The sequence below is a fragment of the Pseudopipra pipra genome, chromosome 4, assembly GCF_036250125.1.
Source record: "Pseudopipra pipra isolate bDixPip1 chromosome 4, bDixPip1.hap1, whole genome shotgun sequence".
NCBI classification, from domain to species: domain Eukaryota; kingdom Metazoa; phylum Chordata; class Aves; order Passeriformes; family Pipridae; genus Pseudopipra; species Pseudopipra pipra.
This window is the reverse complement of record NC_087552.1, coordinates 21,535,724-21,554,609: the sequence shown is the minus strand read 5'-3', so window position 1 is coordinate 21,554,609 and position 18,886 is coordinate 21,535,724. Positions and strand designations below refer to the sequence as shown.

Below are 18,886 nucleotides of genomic sequence, written 5' to 3'. Positions count from 1 at the left end.
CTATAACGGGCACACAGTGATGGAGCTAAAGCAGAAAAAGTGGGAAAAGCTATGTCTTAAAAAAAAACAAAACAAGCAAAAATAACTTCTAGGATGAATAAGTAGCAATAACTAAACACCCTTCTTTGCTTCTTCCCTTTCTTCTCTCCCCCACGCCAAGACACCTAAGCAAAAGTTAGTGACAGTAAGTTTGGTCAATATTTCTATATACCTCATATTTTATTGCACTTTAAAAGCAAGATAGCAGCAGCATAACTGCAGATATCAAGACAGAAGAAGTTTATGACAGAAAAATGTAGAAAAAGTAGAAAGATGGAAAACTTAACAGGCAAGAAGAACACTACTCTGTTTATAAAGAGTATATTACAGGAAAACAGTGTTTTAGAGATACAGAGACTACAGCATTATATTAAGTTTGGGTCTACAAGGAAACAGCTATTATATCCTCAAACCACCTACTACTCCAAATATTGAAGCGGTACACAGTTTATTTACACAAGCAGCCAGAAACCAACTTGCATGCCACAAATCAAAACTAAAGATCATTCATACCAACTACACACCACACAGAACACAAATTTTATTGTTCTTCACTCCTAAAGGTGGCAAAATTAAATGCATAATAACCTACCGATAATCTGCCACAGAATTAAAGTGGTTAGTAGAAGCCTGTCTTTTCCATATGGCAAGCCTCAGTTTCTGTCCCAGAACCCAGTTACTTTTGAAGTTTCTTTATGTGAAAACTTGTATCACTTTTTGCACAGCACCACAGACACCAAACCCTCAGCACGTGTGTCCTCTGGCAAGTTCAGCACCAGTAACTTGAACTGTTTATACCCATTGTGAGCAGGTGTAACAAATCTTTCATCTTCAATATTTCGTGGTTGAATGGAATTCAAACACCAAGTACATAGGGGTTTGATGGGGACGCAGTGTGTTTGATCAGGGTTGGTGGAAGGCAATCATTAAAACCAAAAAAAGTTTCAGCATAACATTGCACTATTAATGGATGAAGAGTTTGACAATTTGCATAAGTAGGACACCTTAAAACATATGTGGATTTTAAAATGGTATTTTGAAATTGTATACTAAAAAAAAGGAAACTGCACATAAGAAGAGAAAATGATTTCTATAGGAAGTTGTAGGAAAGGATGTAGCATGTCAAGAACAACCTGGATATCCAGATATGAATAGGTACATAGACATACAACCAAAGCAAATATCAAAATAGTTAACAGCTTGTTTGATTTCTAAAGGTATTTTTAAAAAAATTGCATTAGACAAAGGTATATTATGCATAAGTTTGTGTTATTTCACTGTATACATTAGAAAATAAACTGAGAGAGAAAATAAGAAATAAATGGAGAAAAATAATCTAGTGGTAAGATGCAATAGCAGATGGACATCAGTCTCCAAGGCGAGGAGGGGAAGCAGAAGTAGGATGCATTTCTAGTTTAAGTGGCAAAATACAGCTCATTTCACACTGCAACAAACTATGCAATACTGTGGGCAGGAAAGTATTTAGATTAAACTGGAAAGTTCAAGAAGTTCAAGTACTTCAGTATTCTATTCCCCTGCCCTCCTAAAGTAGAGGACAATGCAACACAGTCCCTTCACAGCATCCATAAGCTACGCTGACTGGCTGCCAGGGAGGATAAGGAGCATAGAAGGGAGGTGGAGGGGAACAGTTAGAGCATCCTCCTCCATATCTTCCACTCCCTCCCAGTGAAACTCAGAGGTTCTAGAAAAAGTAGTACCCAGGCTTTAAGAGGGTAAAGGAGGCACGATGTCCAAGGCAATTCACAGTAAGCTACAAAACAATTACCCTAAAATATGTATCAGTATGGATTTTAATACTGCATGATTGTACAGGTGATAAAAGTCAGTGCCTTCTGGTATATCACAGAGCACTGTTATAAACACAAGGCTGGTGATCACCAAGGAAAGGTAATTTTTGTCTGTAGCAATGCAAACCAAACTGTAGCAGATTGCGAGCAATCCCACACAAGTTTGTTGTCTAAGATTTTAGAAGCATCATACAAAACGTAAGGATCACTAAACTGGAAAAAACTCTCATTAAATATGGAATGAGTTTAGGACCAGTCCAAAACCTGTTTACATCAGCTTTACTCTCAGTATGAAAGACAAAGAACAAAGAGAATAGCAGTTCTCAGATGTGAAAGCTGTAATAACAGCACAAGGCAAGCACAGAAAAGACTGCAGAAATCATGTCAGTTCTTCAGAATTTCTACTCTGTGGAGAATAAAATTAAGTACAAACTTTTTCATCTGAAGACTGATAAAGACTGACAAAGTGGTGCCGAGTTGGACTTCTTTTGGTGACAGAAATGAGAAGTGTACTGTGACTGTTTAATGCTGCTTCTGAGACACATTTTAATGAAAATGCATTAGCAGGGGCACATGCTGCAGCGTGCTTGTGTGATGCCTGCATGATACTTTGGACTACTTATTTAGCTAGAAGCCATTATTAGAGTTGCATCCCTTAACATAATCTTGTAATCAGTCCCAATGCTAGTTGACTGTATCTATTCATCTTTCGGTCCATTCCAGCAACCTGATCGACATGGAAGAAATTATGCTTTGGTCTCTCAATAAAATAAGACTCTGCAAGCCCAGAAAGGTGAAGGAGGTTAAACTAGCATTGATTATTGAAGACACATTAATAATTTATTATTTAGCAGCCTTGACATCAATCTGTTGTGCACATGGCTCTTTATGCAAGACTCCCAGTGCGTTTTAAATGATTCTCAGTAGACATATTGGAAAACAGAATAAATTTAGGACTATCACAAGATGAAGATCCCTTGACATTCTGCAGTACAAAGCCTTCTAAGAAACCCTGATTACTTTCTAATGTCTTCCATTGAATACATAGGGTAGTTGGGCTGGTATTTTACTTTCAATCTACTCAAGCAGCAAAGTGGTCATGTTAATCACTTAAGAACACAGTAGCATTTCTCATCATGGAAGACCTCTTTCATCCTTATCAAAAATTATTTTAAACTTTATGTTTTAATTCCATAATTAAGTTTCTATTAGATCATTTTAATATAGAAAAGACATTAAACAGTGTGCTTTCCAGTTCAAACAGTTCTTTATGAGAAACATTATCTTTACTGCTACAGACTTTATCTTCCACTTGCTTACTAATACAGTACTGTAAAGCAATTTCAGTTAAAAAAATCTAAGTGTGCTGTATGGGAAAAAAACAGGGAAATCTATCAGAAGTATTATCCAGGAATTTAAAGGTATTGCAGGAGATTGCATGATCCAAACTTTACTGATCATCTTGATAGCCAGAATCTGACTGTAATTATGTTATGGCTGCTAACATAAAATACAATATATTAAATTCCATCACCTCTCAAACACATAAACATTCACTTAATACTGTTTAAGCTTCATCAGAGCAGCTCCACAGAAACAAGAACATTTCTTCCCTTTGAAATGCTGCACTTCCTCATTTCTTCACCCATTCCTTCCTAAATATAGATTAGCCTCCAGCTTTATTTCATTACTGTACACCCTATGGACAAAAGGATTAATTCCTCATCTAAGTCAAAGTCAGAACTTCCATTTACTTTTAATGACACATCTAAATGAATTCCAAGGCTAAAGAATAGTCTCTTAACTACTGGAGACATTGTCCAGAAGTCAAAAAACCCCAAGCATTGCTTTATTTTGGGGCTAACCTGTCTCAGTTTTTTGCACTGCAAAATAGGCAACTTTTAAGATTATACAGTGAAACGAACAAATATAAAACAAGCCATTCGCAATGGCACTATCTTAAGCATTTCTGAAATATTATACTATGAAGTGTATATCAACATTTGTACAACATTTATGAAAGAATGCTATGCAAATTCCTAACTAGTATTCGCTTCCAAAGTTGAATTAAGGAAAAATAAAAAACATGAGGGTTATTTTTTTGGTTGGTTAATTTTAGTTGTTTTTTTTAATTAAAGCAGCAACTCTGTAACGATGATGAAATGAACTTAAATTTTCTGCTTACCTCTTAAACTAGATCTTAAGTATTCAATGTATACTCTTCTCAGAATGTGCGACTAATGGAGTGAAAAATATATCTTGTATTCTCTGGTCTGTTTTACGTTTTTCTATTGAATCTTATTTCATAATAGCACAATGTTCTTGTAGCTATACACATTTACTGACATCCTGAATAAAATGATGAACAGATACTACTTGCCACAGTAACAACATGATCTTTAAAATCTCATACAAAAGCAAAGAATACAAATGTAATTGCCACTTAGTTTCCACAGAAACACAGTTGAACCGATCATTAATAGCTATCCTCTGAAGAAAAGCTGCACAGTCCAAAAAATAAAAGAGTAAAAAGTTTTAACAATATTACAAAAAGTGTTTATACTATTTATTTGCACATCCTTCTTCACTCAATTCCCTTCACGGTGATGATAGCAGGCTTGTCTTATTCCTGCATATTAATTCAAATTTCTCTGCAATCAAGTCCCTGAAATGGAATTTGCACAAATAGTCTGTACCAGATAAATACAGGTGAGGCGTTGTTCCATAGAAAAACATTCCACATTTCCTTTTGTTCTTGCATTGCAACAGCCTATTTAAAAAAAATATATTATTGCAACCATGACAAAGTAAGAGACATTTTAAGCAGGTAAGTTTAAAAAATGCATTCTGCTAATGTTGAAGAGGATGCTGCTAAAGAAAAGGATTTATTTGACTTACTGTTGTTATTATTATGTTTAATACTCAGATCTCAGCCAGAAACCTGTACCTGTTTGGGAGAGGGAGTTGTAATTTTATTTTTTATTTTATTGATAGAACACCTCCTCTCTCAAACTCCAAGGGAACGCAGACTGAAAAAAGGGAAAAAAGATACAATCTGCTAACAGCAGGAATCTCTCCAGCATAAGTACCACATATTTGATTTGGGAGAGAACAATCAAATGCTTAAGTCATACCTGTTAAAAAAACAAACCAAACCAAAACCAAACAAACCAACACAAAAAACCCCCAAATCTCACATATTGCTTTTTAACATTTTAGTGGAAGACTTTTATTTGACATCCAAGATATAAGAAAGCAGCTGTTAAGGATAATTACTCACAGAAGAAATGGATATATAATTGCAACATACAAAAATGTTTTTAATTATTTTTGAATATTATGTCATTTTCACCAGTAATATATACACACCTCAGAGTTTCAGTAAATTCCACCAGACATTATTTCATAGACAAAGTAGAACATAAGAGTTCATATTCAGCAAACCAAAATCATGAAATCAGTGCATATGAGTACATTGAGTAAAGTACTGATTTATTTGCCCTAAATAAGAAAATAGTCAAAAAACCCCATCTAACAAACCACAATTGTTGAGCAATACATATAAGGAGAATAATTATAACTACGGTTTTGTTCAATGTATTTATTTAAAACGAAATGTTAGTACTCCTGGTTTGATCAGCTTAAAAGAGTCTGAAAAAAAACACTGAAGCGTACTTTGGTTCAAAAACTTTTCAGATTAGAACATGAAACTTTTATGTTTCTATTTTAAGAAAACTATGCAAAGACTCAGAAGACAAAACTTTAATGCTCCACTGATACAAAACATACCAAAAGGAAGGCTTCAAAACCTGCTTTAATTCCATCATTCTCTTCATAAATTTGAATCAGCACGTTGATATATACCAATGCACAGCCATAGCCTGATTTTGCAGAACAGTTTTTGGCAAGAATTACTGTTAAACTGCTCAGATCACAGAACAGAACTGTGCTAAATATTCCACATAGTGGCATTCTTAATCAAAGATTATTCAAAGGCTCATGTAAACAAGTGAATCTCTTGCATATATTTAAGCAACATCCCACAGACAAAATACTTGTAGTTAGAAAAACTGGGGGAAAAAATATTTCTACAGTTAAGAAATATTCCTTGACTACCTTCTTGCATGAGGATACATACTATGAATTCACATTCTAGGAGAAATTCTGAGAGATGCTCTTCAGGAAATGGAATTTTAAGATCACTTGGCAAAATCGTACTTACTCCATTATCTTCCAAAATTCAAATCTTGTTGGGACAGCATACGACAATTATAAACATAATAACTTAATTAAAGCATCAGTAAGTGTGCAAATGAATACTGAAAAAAAAAAATTACAATCCACTAATAGATATCCTCCACATTCATTTATGCTATTTCTCAGCTCTTTGTAAAGCCTAAAATTAGCAGAGCATTGGTGTGATGACAGGTAGTTGTAATTATCTTCTCATGTTTCCTAAGGTATTTTAGTATCTGGACACAACAGCAGCAGAGGCAAACCAGCTGACAGAAGTCTGAACACCCATAAAGATGATAAAAAAATACTGTTTAATACAGCTACTTACATCATGGCATACAAGTTCTGTCTGCGTGGATTTATCTGCTTGGGAAGGAAGAGCCTTCTGAAAGCACTGAGCCTTTTCCTGTAAAACAAAATAACATTGCACAGGTGAGTCATGTTTTTCCTCACTGGCTTTACAGCTACAAATATCCAGATAAATTCAAAAGTCATGCATGGACAGTTGTTAGGATATAGATTTAGTATGGCACTATTCTCACAGGGAGGTTGATTTCCTTACTGTGATATCCCTTTATAAATTTATCTTTCTCTTAAACAGAGGGTGAACTCAGACAGTCCAACTATGAAGTACAGCTGAGCCCACAAGAAGGATGTCACTGAAACCTGATACGGAGCACAGCAAATACAGGTACAAAGCACTGAGTAGCTGCCGGAACTCTTGCAAACATCAGCACCTTCCAATAGCAAAGAAACAATTTTTTTTTTTTTAAGAAACATTAAGGAATATGCAAACTCCACTGCAGATCACAACGCTGAGATGACTTCCATTCCCCTGATGCAAACATGATATTGTACCAGTTTCTGCTTTTCCCATCCTTGTCCCTCTGTACCTCAATCACTTTTGGAAGTGTGACATGGAATCTCTGAGACAGGCTTGAGCAAAGATATCTTGCTGCTTTGACACTATTATGTTTCACCAAAAAAAAAAAAAAGGATTTTGATACTTCATTTGAAACTCATCACTAAGCAGAAATGTTGGTCCTCATCAAACCTGTATGTATACTACTTTAGGTTCCAGGAGAAAGCATATGATGAAACAACTGTAAATATGTGGGGTAAGGCAGGAAAAGGCACACAGGAGGGGAAGGAGAATCAGTAAAGTCCTTTACTGTATTGATTTATGTTTTACTACTTACTGATACAGTTTTATTTTTCAGCTGTATCCATACAAAATAATTATCTTGGACTCAAATTCCTCAAGATCTACAAAAGTGTATTTTAATGTTACAGACAGGTGTGTATCACAATAAAACAGAATTTGTTTAAACTGAATTTCAAGTAAATTGATTTCAAGTTCTCCTGTTACTCATTTCAAGGCAAGATGTGTACACTGCTATATTAAGTAAACAATAGGAAGACATCAACATCTAAGTAACCCTTATCTCTACTATTTCAACCTTTTAAACAAGGGGTGGGGGGAAACAGAATTCAGACTCATCTCTTCACTTGTATAAGATACTTGTGCCCCAATTTGCTGATGTAATTAGAGTTAAAACTGAATTCATAAAAAAGGCAATCTCACTTCTGACAGAAAAGCTTCATCTTCTCGAGGTTTGAATTTACTAGTGCAGTGCCTACAGCATTTTTATGTGTTTAAAAAACAGCTATTATTACATATTTACTCTATTATTTAATCACATTTTACTGCTCAGAAGCTCCATGAATTTTCTAGTTACAAACACAGATACAGACACTGGATGTTCAAGTAACATTATGACTGGACCAGTACTAGGTCCAGTGCATCTGATCAAACTTAACATTTGCGTTCTTTCTCTGTGGATTGACAAATATATGTTTTGAAGAAACAGGGGATAAAAACACAGAGGAAGTCAAAACATTCATTAAGGCAAACAATTAACTAGGAAATCTAGAAAGGCTGGAATAACAAAATCCACTTCTTTCCCTGAGCTGCTCATTTAACTACATATGTGTAGTGAGATCCATTTTTAATACATCCAAGTTCTGACTCTACATTAACGTGGCAATACTTTTTATTTACTTTTTAGTAAGCTAACTAATACAAATGGGAAAGACTGAAAATTTCCAGGTGCCCAGATACTGCAAACACACATTTGGAACGAAAACGTCTTCCTTTTTCTCAATTATAGCAAAACAGGAAATGAAAAATCTTTACAAGCCAGGTAGCACACTTTAACATTAATTCATAACAAAGAAATAAGTTACCTGGACATATATTTCCACAGCAGCCTTCTATTGCCTTCACATCATTACTCCCAGAGACAGTTACTATTATAAAGTAACACTTTAAAGCATTTTTTTAAGGTTTTTCAAGTCCTTAAACTTCCTTGAGACCTTTCTGCCATTTTAAAACACCAAAGTTGCCTTCTTCCAGGGGCTTCCTGGTGGACCTGAATAATTAGTGACTTTTTCCACATGTGATCCAGTCTTCATGCCACTAACTTCAAATGCTGCACTCTATCATCTCCCCAAACATCAAAAAGCTCACAAAAGCTTTTTCGTAAGTCTGTGTTACAAAGTAAGGATTTAGAGAAAGTCAAAACACAGTACAAGGGGATTCCTTAATGCCACAATTTTTATTTTGAGAGATTTCATGGAATCACAGAAGGTTCAGTTGTCATCCTCCTGCTTTCTGCCCTTTCTCTGTGTTTGTCTGAGTCAGCTCCACCTCCTCTATAAGATATTATGTAGTAACAAGACTGCAAATAGATTCTTCCTTATCCTTTTTCTTTACAGCGTAAACAAAATAGGTACCTTTGCCTCTCTAAAGACCAAGAAGGGACCAAATAATTTATTTTAAAAATATTTTTAGGACTTTTTAAGATAGAGCATTACCATTCTGTGTGTTATTATTCTTTCTTACTAAAATAAATATAATGTAAGTACATTTGCAGGTGATACGGATAAGAGCATGAAAAAATTTTATTCTCTGGGTTCATCCTAATTAGTGAAAAGGTAAGAAGAGCTGTTAGCAATCCTAACTGCAACATTACCAGCAACATTCATTGCACCCCTCCCTCTCACGTACACATGTGTGTGTGTTTGAGAGCGTGAATGTGTTAGGGTTAGAGAGAGATAAAAACTATGTGGAAGGACATTTTCTCAATCATTTGCAGTTGCTTAAATTACTGAGATTACTGACTCTAGTATTTCAACAGCCTTAGTGAAAAGCATTAGACCATGACCAATAAGGATCATGTTCCTATCTATTTCTTCACATTGGAATAAGTTCACATGTAGTTTATATCTCAAACTACTACCTCTACTACAAGAGCGTAATTGTTTGAATACTTACTATGTTATTACTATGCTTGTAATAAATCACCAAAAGGTGCTGAAATAGGAAGATAACAGACATCAGCTGATAACATCTAAGTAAAAATATTAAAGTAGAAAAGTGAAATAAAAGAGTAAGTGAGAAAAGGCCTTAGTCTTCATCACTGAAAGACAAATAGTAGGAAAGAAGTCGAGTCAGTTACTACCAGACTACTTATTTTTAGGGAATCAATACAGGTTAATCATCTTGAAACATGAGACTGGCTTTCTAAAATGTTCCTTCTCCAAACCGAAGAGTATCAAAACAATTTTCATAGCTTTGACTGTGAATAGGTCAAAGTTATTTTTTGTGACTATTCTCTCATCCATTTCTTTACCTGTGACAGCATGGTGACCACTTGTGGTGCTTCGTTTAATTGCAAATTCCAAAAAGAAAATGCTTGAAAATCACCTTGAGTGCTCACACTAAATCAAAGAGCAAAATTTACTGTTCCAGCTGTTTTAGAGGAAACAGAAGCCTACAGGACAGTACAGCTGTGGCTTTCACCCCTAAGGAATCTATTTTGTCTAGTTGATAGCATATTAAAAGGTGGTTTGTTTTTTTTTTTGTTTTGTTTTACTGTTCACCTCCTAGCTGTTTCACCTTTATTCTTACTTAGATTAAAAAAGAATAATATCGTAAAATTAACTTTTAGCCTTCAAATCTCTTAATACTCAAAAGACTCAATCTCTCTCTCTCCTATAGTCTGTACAGATTATTGTACAACTGTATGAAAACAAATGTGGTCTTTTTAAATTTTCTCTCAGCATATACCCAAAACAGCCTATGGCTGTCATAAACACTGCGGTCAGATTTACAACTTACAAATCATTGTTTCTCTTGCTTCAGGCATTTACCCCACTGTGAATAGCAACTTATGTTCACCACAGAACTGGAGGGAAAAAGCTGTTCTTCAGAAGACTTATAAAAATGCAAAATCTTTTAATTTTTATGTGCTTTGGGATTAAACTTAATCAACAGCAGCAGTTAGGTAGTGAGAGCAAAGGGACAACAAACAGAAAAAATCCTGCTTTTCACCATCTATTCTACCTAATTTACAGACTACAATGAGCTACAGAATTGACTTTATGACAGCTATTTCCATAGAAATTGAGTCCCTACTGGTTTGAATTTCAGTTTGGGAAGAAAACATAACATATACAGCATAGCTCTAGTGATCAGCTGTGGTACAGCTGAATCACATCACACTTGAAAATGCTTTGTGAAGCCCAGCAAAAAGCCAAGCTGTCTCCTTAGTACAGGATGAGAAAACAGCTACAGCTTGGTTCAACACTCAGCAGATAAATGTACTGAGAACTAAGGTGCTCAAAAGCCACAACAAATTTCAAGGCATTACTCTGGAATCACAGTGGCAAATGGGTGTGATCATCCCCAAGGAGACTAGCCCACTGATCAGGAGAAAAACAAGGGAAAACTTGGTGGGAATGCATCCAAGTATGCACAAATACAGATTTCACTGAGGGTTATAGTTCTGTTAAATCACTATAAACAACAAACACCAAAACAACATGGAATTTCAGTGAAGAGTTCAAAGTTTTCACGTAGGACTCACACAAACCAAAACAGTTTTTCAGTCATTACATTATAATTTTTTTGTAAAACAAAAGGCAAAGTTCCATGCATATGCTAAGTATGGTATCTGGAATGAAAGACAACATACCTTCTGTTTTGATTTCTATCAGAATACAATATCCAGGTGTGAATCAAGAAAGGCTAAGAAAAGCCTGGCCTCAAGCAGTTTGCAATATTTAAATAATTAGTTATTGCCAAGTCCAAATTTAATAAAAAACCCACAGTTTCTAAAAGTACAATCACTTCACGACAGCTCTTTGAAGATCAACAATATTTAATAAGGTTTCAACTCTGATAGAGTTACTAGTCCTGTTGTAGACACGCCAGCTAATCTTACTCACAATACAGAAAAGTTTTACTAGATCCTAACCAGAGAGGGTTATTACTATTTTTTTAAAAGTTCTGAAATCCTTGTTATCTCAATTATTTTCTTAAATTTTCCATATCCCAGCCCCACAAGTTAAAAAACTCTTCTGTTTTTCTGAGTGCTGTACGACCTTACCAATAAAATACAATTCCAAGCTTTGAGAGCATAGTCTATCTAATCAGAAACACAAAACACACCAAAAAAGTGAATCTCCTTGTCCACTGAGCTGACAAATGTCAGACACAGGAAAAGAGTCTTAAAAATTGTATCTTCTGATTTTCATTTATTTGACTGGACCATGCTGTATCATAAACATTGCCATTACCACTTGTGCATGTATTGCAAAATTAAACAAATTTTTACAGGGACATGAGATGACCCCAGAATGTCAGGATGAGGATTTTGCAAATATACCTGAGTGTTTGAATTTATTTTTAAAAATCATCTTGATGAGATGCTTTAAAATATAGATATCTGTTTATGTTATGTGAAAAAAAAGTACACCCATTGAGTTTCTTGGATCAGGAGAACTCTTTAACAACAGATATATTTTGATTAATTATTTCCTGTTACAGAAAGTAAAATATTACATTTTCAATTGGTGTTAAAATTTATGATTTATATTTTAAAGCAATACCTGGTTACTGCTTATTTTTATCATTCACTCATTTAGTAAAGCTGAATAGCAAGCAGACATTTCCTTACTGATTACATTTCTCATGGCTACTTTTAGACATAAATGTAAGTAAACACATCACTAGAAGTATAGAGGAACTTTTTCTAGTGATCACATCTCTAAAATAAAAATAAATTAAAAAAAAAATCAAGGATCACACATTCACATATGGCCCAGATATAGGCATGCAGGCTGTGAATAATGCAAAACAATAAAAAATTTATAGGGTCACACTCTGTGAATAATATGGTCATAACAAGTGATGACAATCTTAACACCTGAAGAACAAAAACAAAAACCATGACTTGAGAAAAGTGGTCCTGGAAAGGAAAGAATAAACAAGCACTAGTGCAGTCATGACCCTTCACAAGGCTGACATATCAGGCATAGTAATTCATGTAGAAATTATCTCTACAAGTAGTTTTGAACTTTTAATAAGCATTGTTGTTAGTTTTAATTTATGTTATGGTTGCATCCAGATGTCCAAGAAGATATTAGTAAGTCTCATAGTAGCTCATCTAATACAGAATTTTATCGCTCTCAATCCATATATACTTGGATTATCACTGCTACACAAACTGCTAGGACCACCTAGATAAATACAATCCTTTCCCAAAATATGACACCACACCCAACAGACAAGACTAGGAGTCAGTATTATCCCAGTCTGATAACTCAGAAATTGTGATACTGGGACACTAAGCCTTACAGCAGCAAAAAACAAAACCCACCTTAGTACTATTGACTTGATCATCCCACAAATATTTAAAGAAAAGTAGAAAATAGGTGATTTATTTGTTAAGGTCATGTGTGAAGCCATCTCCTGACTTATGGAGTGCTGCATAAATCCATAGCCTAAATGTCATGTCCTGGAAAAGCAGTCTTCCTCACACCATTAAATTTCAACACATTCACATTAGATAGGAATTTCTGGGCTCAGTTACCTTTTCAGAGGCCACAGTGAAGAGTATTCGGTACAATACTGAATTACTACACATTTAGGTTCAAATATCCAACTTGCACACCATTGATTCACAATGCTTGAGCATTTTTATCTAAATGGACATCACCTAAAAATCAATGAAATTCTCTTCAATTAGAGCTCTCATTTACTTAAAGCATTTAACAGCCCCACTTAAGATATGAAACTGGTTACTGTTTCATATTATGGGTCAAACCAAGTGTTGACCCATAAGCTGTAAAGTACTTGCTCATCAAGAATAAACAGGTTTTACCCCATTTAGGTTCTGCTTTTCTTATGTTTACTAGCTGAAAATGGAGATGAGACACAAAGTCTCTAATTAAATTCCTTGCAAACTAATGTTCAAGTATTTCAGAAACAACTCCAACTTTGAAAATCTCTATCCTACCCCTTAAACAAGGATATAAACATATTTATTCCAAGTATTTGTCTCATTGGAGTAGCACTTTTCTCATAGTCTAGCGAGAATTAACTCTAAGAACCCAGAGTAGGACAAAATGGATTGGATAGATTATTCCTTATGCGCTTCTGCTTTCAGTAAAATATACTGCCACAACATCACCTCTAGCTGGTATGCTCATGATTCAGCTGGCAGAGTTGTGGTGACCACAAACACAGAGCTAACATGTAAATGAACATAAACCTCTCAAGTCTGGTAAAGAAAGAAACCACAGTTTATAACTTCAGGTTTTTCTCTTTATCCTTCTTCACAGCTACCACATTTATCACTTTCATGGTGTACATGTTTTTAAATGCTGACAGGTTCTGCATGGGTACACAAACAGAATTTCACAGTCTGTCCAAAACATCTGTTTTGGAAGGGTTGGGGTTATTTTTCCATAATTTCTTTCCTTTTTTTTTTTTTCTTTTTTTCTGTGACTATCAGCATTCATCAAAGGAAAAACTCTCTGGTTAAACAAATACAACATAAAATTACAGCATTACGAAAATCCCCTAGCATTAACTAACAGATGACTCTGCAACACATTTAATATAAAGTTGTTCTTGGGGAAGTTAGTTTATTAATTTTTGAAAGTATCAAAAGCACTTGTTAATTTTTTGTTATGTTTTTCTCCCCTACCACGTGAAATGCTACCATGTCCTTTAGGCCTCTAAGTGGAGATGTTTAAGTGTGGTGCCTGTGAAATACATCTCTTGGATTGCGGTTTCCATTCCCTCTGTGCACACAGGGACATCGGTGGGATGCGATTAATGTCAGCAGCAGTCACTCGGCACATAAATTTAACAGCACACGCATTAGGCAGAGTGCAGGAATCATTAACTCAGCACATCCCAAATTGCAACTGATGTTTGTTGAAGGCTTCTGGCATTAATTAAACCTCACACCGCTAAGTGTTTACAATAATTTTACAGACTGCTGTCCCGAAGAACGAGATTCACGACTGTGACATTAGGAGCATGTAGCACAAACAGAAGAAAAGGGTCATTTTCGAACTGTCCCAACAACTGCATGAGGCAGGAAGATTTTGATCATTTGTTGGTTTAATGAATAGAGGAAAATAATAACATAAATTAAACAATTGATGCCACCATGGAAATCAACAAATCCCTGTACCAATCTCTGCGATAAATAAGGCTGCAGTTTCATTCACTGATATCAACAATATATGACCCCTGTATCACTGTACATATATCCAGCAATATTGAAAACAACCCACAGCTGCCATTCTTTGACTTGTTCCACCTGTGAAATTACGCCAGTTATTTAGTAATTTATCTGTAGATTTTGGCAAGTATTTTGGTCAGAACCATCAGTTTGGGTTTAGCGCTGCCAGAACAGGACAACTATGTGGCTTGCTTTTGTCCTACACTCATGGGCAGCCCATTAAGTTTACATATTCACATGCACATGCTGAAAGTGATCACTGCTGTCTGTCCATCTGTTCCTCAGTAATAATTTTTTTATTACAGTGGTCAATACTAACTAGTCCAAGCAACGGAGTTAGAAAATTAAAGCTTCTGTAAGTTTCGTGAAAATCACTGTCTGCACAGATGAGAAGAGCCAAGTTGGCAAGGGGCTTCAGCATGAGCTTCAACCTGACAGTCAGTCAAACAGGCAACTGGCAGAGAGCTGTGTAGTGCCTTCAGCCCAAGTAACACTTAGGAGCTCAGAAAGGTCTTTATGGGCTGTATGGGAAAGCGGGGCATGAAGCATTATAGGGAAACAGAGGGTTTCAATAAAAGACTAGGGAGATATACTCAGAATAGGATTTAGTAGTATTGCTCACGAAAAAGCTTCCGTCACTACACTAGGCACTCACACATACTGCAAAGACTTTTTCCTCTGCAATTAATTGCTTAAGCAAGGACCAAAAGGCACTTTTACCCTTTGCGAATCTTCTCTCAGGGGAAGCCACATCATGGGGTTTGCCAGTAATTGACAATGGAAAGCTATTAAAGTAGAGAGCTTTTACTGCGCATTCAGGTTCACCACTCATGCACTCCATTCTTATCCACTCACCCCAATTGAGATACTGAAAATTAAGTATAAAGCACATCATATTCAATTCGATAAGACAAAACCAACACACTTTAATATGCATTATCAGAGTATTCCAAATACTATCTAACCAAGGCTTACAAGTAATGTTTGACAGCTTTGTACTGCTTTTCCTAAGCAGAAGAGTTTTGACAAGACAACAAAATTTTCTTTCACTTCTACAATACCAAAGCAATCCAAGCCAGCTTTCTTATTTTTCATAGTACTTAACTGACTACAAAACAGTAACATTTCAGCACAACATGAGAAAAGCATATCAATCTCCTCTCCTTTCAAATGTGTCTTTAATTAATTCAGAAACTCTACCAATGATGGGAGTTTGATTTCATGAAAGCTACATGACTGTTACAAATCCTACAGCAAATCATTAGGATGCTTTGTTAAGCATTTTAGCAGTGACATTCTGATTTCAATTGGTGAAACTAATAAAATACACAGTGAAATATTCTTATCATTGTATAAATGTTGTACTTTTCCAAGCACCTGCAAAAGATACTAACAATTCTTATACTGTACAAGGAAAGTAACCATTACATTAGGGTTTTTGGTATGATGTGCACAAAGAAGTTGTTGCACAAATAATTAAAATGTTTCTTATTATTTCTGGGAGCATTACAGGATCTGTCTTTTTTTCTCCTTTTTAAAAATACAATTTCTCACCATTTAAGGAAATGGTGACTAGACCTCTATTTACCACTGACATACATCATAAGCAAAACACGTTGCTATGGTCCCCAGATTACTGCTGTAATCAAACCAAAAAGGATGACTTATCAGGCCCATAAAGGAGCTGTCACATAAAACTGTTCAAAGAGGGGAAGTAACAACTGAAACTATGATATATTCATAAAAAACATGAGAATTACGTTATACAAGTCTAAAGAGATACCCTGATACTTTCTTATAGAGTTTTTCAGACAAAAAGAGGAATAAATTCTAATTTTTTCTTCAGAAAACAGGACATGAAAAAGAAATGAATCTATGGCACTTGAGAAACATTAACAGTCAGTTTATACTGTAACATAAATTCACTCTGCCAAAGAAACCCTCTTTATTGTCTCATAATTAGCCTGTTGGTACACTGTTGTTGATAAAATCGTTTTGCTAAAATTTTTACAAGTGTTCTTTAATTCTGCCATAGCACTGTCTCATCTCATAATGTGTATCTATTATCAGATTAAGGATTTGTTTGCAATTGCTGCTTTTAGGTAAGCCAGTGTTGCCTAGGAAGTTGCATCATTTCTGCACACATGCTACATGCTCTAGTATCTTGTAAAGATATAAAAGAGAGATGAATCCTGTCTGTTGGTCAAAGACCAGGGACTCCCTCTGGTCCTTAAGTGTAAACCAAAAAAAGACAGCTTTGAAACAAAAGCACTTTCAAACTAGGCAGGTTAAAAGATGTGATGAATGGCTGAAGTAGAAGATGGAGATATAAAACTACAAACTTGGTCAAATTGGACTGCACAAGTGAGCAGCAGAGATCCTTTGGGGGTTAATAAATAAACAGGTAACAAGAATTTCAGGTGATTCCTCGAGTTTCAAAGTGACGGACTGGGAGAGCACTGAAGAAAGTATCCTGTGCCTTCACATATCAGCTTTTCTGTGAGCAGCTGCCTGTGGCCGCTGCTGGAGACAGACAGCTGAAGGGCTGGATAAATCCTTACACTGACCCAGTACAGTTTTTCTTATTTCATGTTCTAAAGCCTAATCCAAAACCAGTTTGCTTTGAAATACTGCAATATCAGTATTTCAAAGAGGCCAGGTGACATTGTTTCAATAGACAAAAAAATTCCTTGCCTCTATTTTTCATCCAGTTTTTCCTTGTTTCTTAATAACTGAAAGACACTTTGTGTAGATACAACAGCAAACACTTTTTTAATCCAAAAGAAAGTGACAAGACTCAAGGAAATGGCACGAAGCTGAGTCAGGGGAGGTTAAGGCTGGATAACAGGTTCTTCACCTTCACCTGCAGCTCAACCACCTAGAACAGGCTCTTCAGGGAAGTGGTCACAGTACCAAGACTGACAGAGTTCAAAAGTGTTTGGACAATGCTCTCAGGCACATGGTGTGATTTTGGGGGCTGTCTTGCACAGGGCCAGGAGTTGGACTTGATACTCCTGATGGGTCTCTTTCAACTCAGTATATTCTATAATTCTAGAACTTATTTTAACCTACAAACTCTTTGTGCCTAATTGGGAGCCATATGGCAGCTCTCAATCAATTTTCAAAATTTCAAACTGAATGACAATAATAAAACATGGTAAAGACATGGGTGTTTTATTAACACAGAAGTGAAAAGAGACTCTATAAGACCCTCTAGAGGTGCATCCAAAAGCTAGTGGCAAAAGCAATTTAAAATTTACTTCTGAGACCTTGGGGGTAGCAACCTGTGCCTCCACCATACTACTGCTACTTGGTTCAGATTTCTGTTTTCTCCAGCAACTTCCTGCACTGTCCACTGTAACAAGATCTCTGTGGATTTAGGAATCACTGTGACACAAATATCAACTATAGTCATTAAGTGAAAGCTGTGCAAAAAGCTCAGCCGTTTTTGTTCACTGATAATTCAACCAAGTCAAATAAGGTGAAAATCTGATTTTACCCTGTTTGTTAAATGGGTTTTGCAGAACTTAAACCTGACCATAGGTTTGTGAGTTTTTCACCTACCCAATTGTTCAATCCATTTGTGTCCTGGTTTCCTATCTGCTTTCTTGAAACTGACTCAAACCAACAACTTGGAACATCACTGAACTCTCAAAGTCAGATGTTTATGAACAAACTGGTTTAGATTGTTGCCTATTTGATACTCACAGAAGGTTTTACAGTTTTTGTGTCTTAAGCATTTATGGCACGCTATTCCATTCATAGTAACAAAGAGCCTCATTCCTCTGAATCCAACTCATTTACAGAATGATGTCACAGGTCTATTTCCAAATTGTGTGAAATATGAAATATAAAAGCTGAAAAAAACAGAATTACTTGAACAAACATAATTTTGAAGTACAGATATTATCAGAAATGGTAGATGTATCTTGTCTTCTATGGAAAAAAAGCTGAGTTTTTCCTGAGTTCCTTGAGAATTTCTCAAGTCAATTATCTCAAGCTTGCAGGTTTTTCTAGTTATTTGTTCAAGAAATACCTCTGAAAAATGGACTTGTTATTCACAAGCACCACTTTATATCAAAAGAGTGAAAAGCTCGAGAAGTTCAATAATTTTAGGAAGAGATGCTCAGTTTATTCTGTTTACACTGACTTCTCTAGTATCACTTACAGAGACAGTATTTGCTTTCCTATCCTAATTTG

At 35.5% G+C, this 18,886-nt stretch overlaps 1 protein-coding gene across 4 annotated transcripts in view; it reads right to left on the bottom strand.

Annotated features, from left to right (window-relative positions):
- CCSER1 (coiled-coil serine rich protein 1) overlaps window positions 1-18,886 on the bottom strand; it is a 656,129-nt gene that overhangs the window by 247,281 nt on the left and 389,962 nt on the right. For all 4 annotated transcript variants that reach the window (XM_064651914.1, XM_064651915.1, XM_064651916.1 and 1 more), the window contains one exon: window positions 6,412-6,489. In XM_064651914.1, coding sequence (XP_064507984.1) covers window positions 6,412-6,489 — 78 coding nt within the window. The remainder of the gene's footprint in view (window positions 1-6,411; window positions 6,490-18,886) is intronic.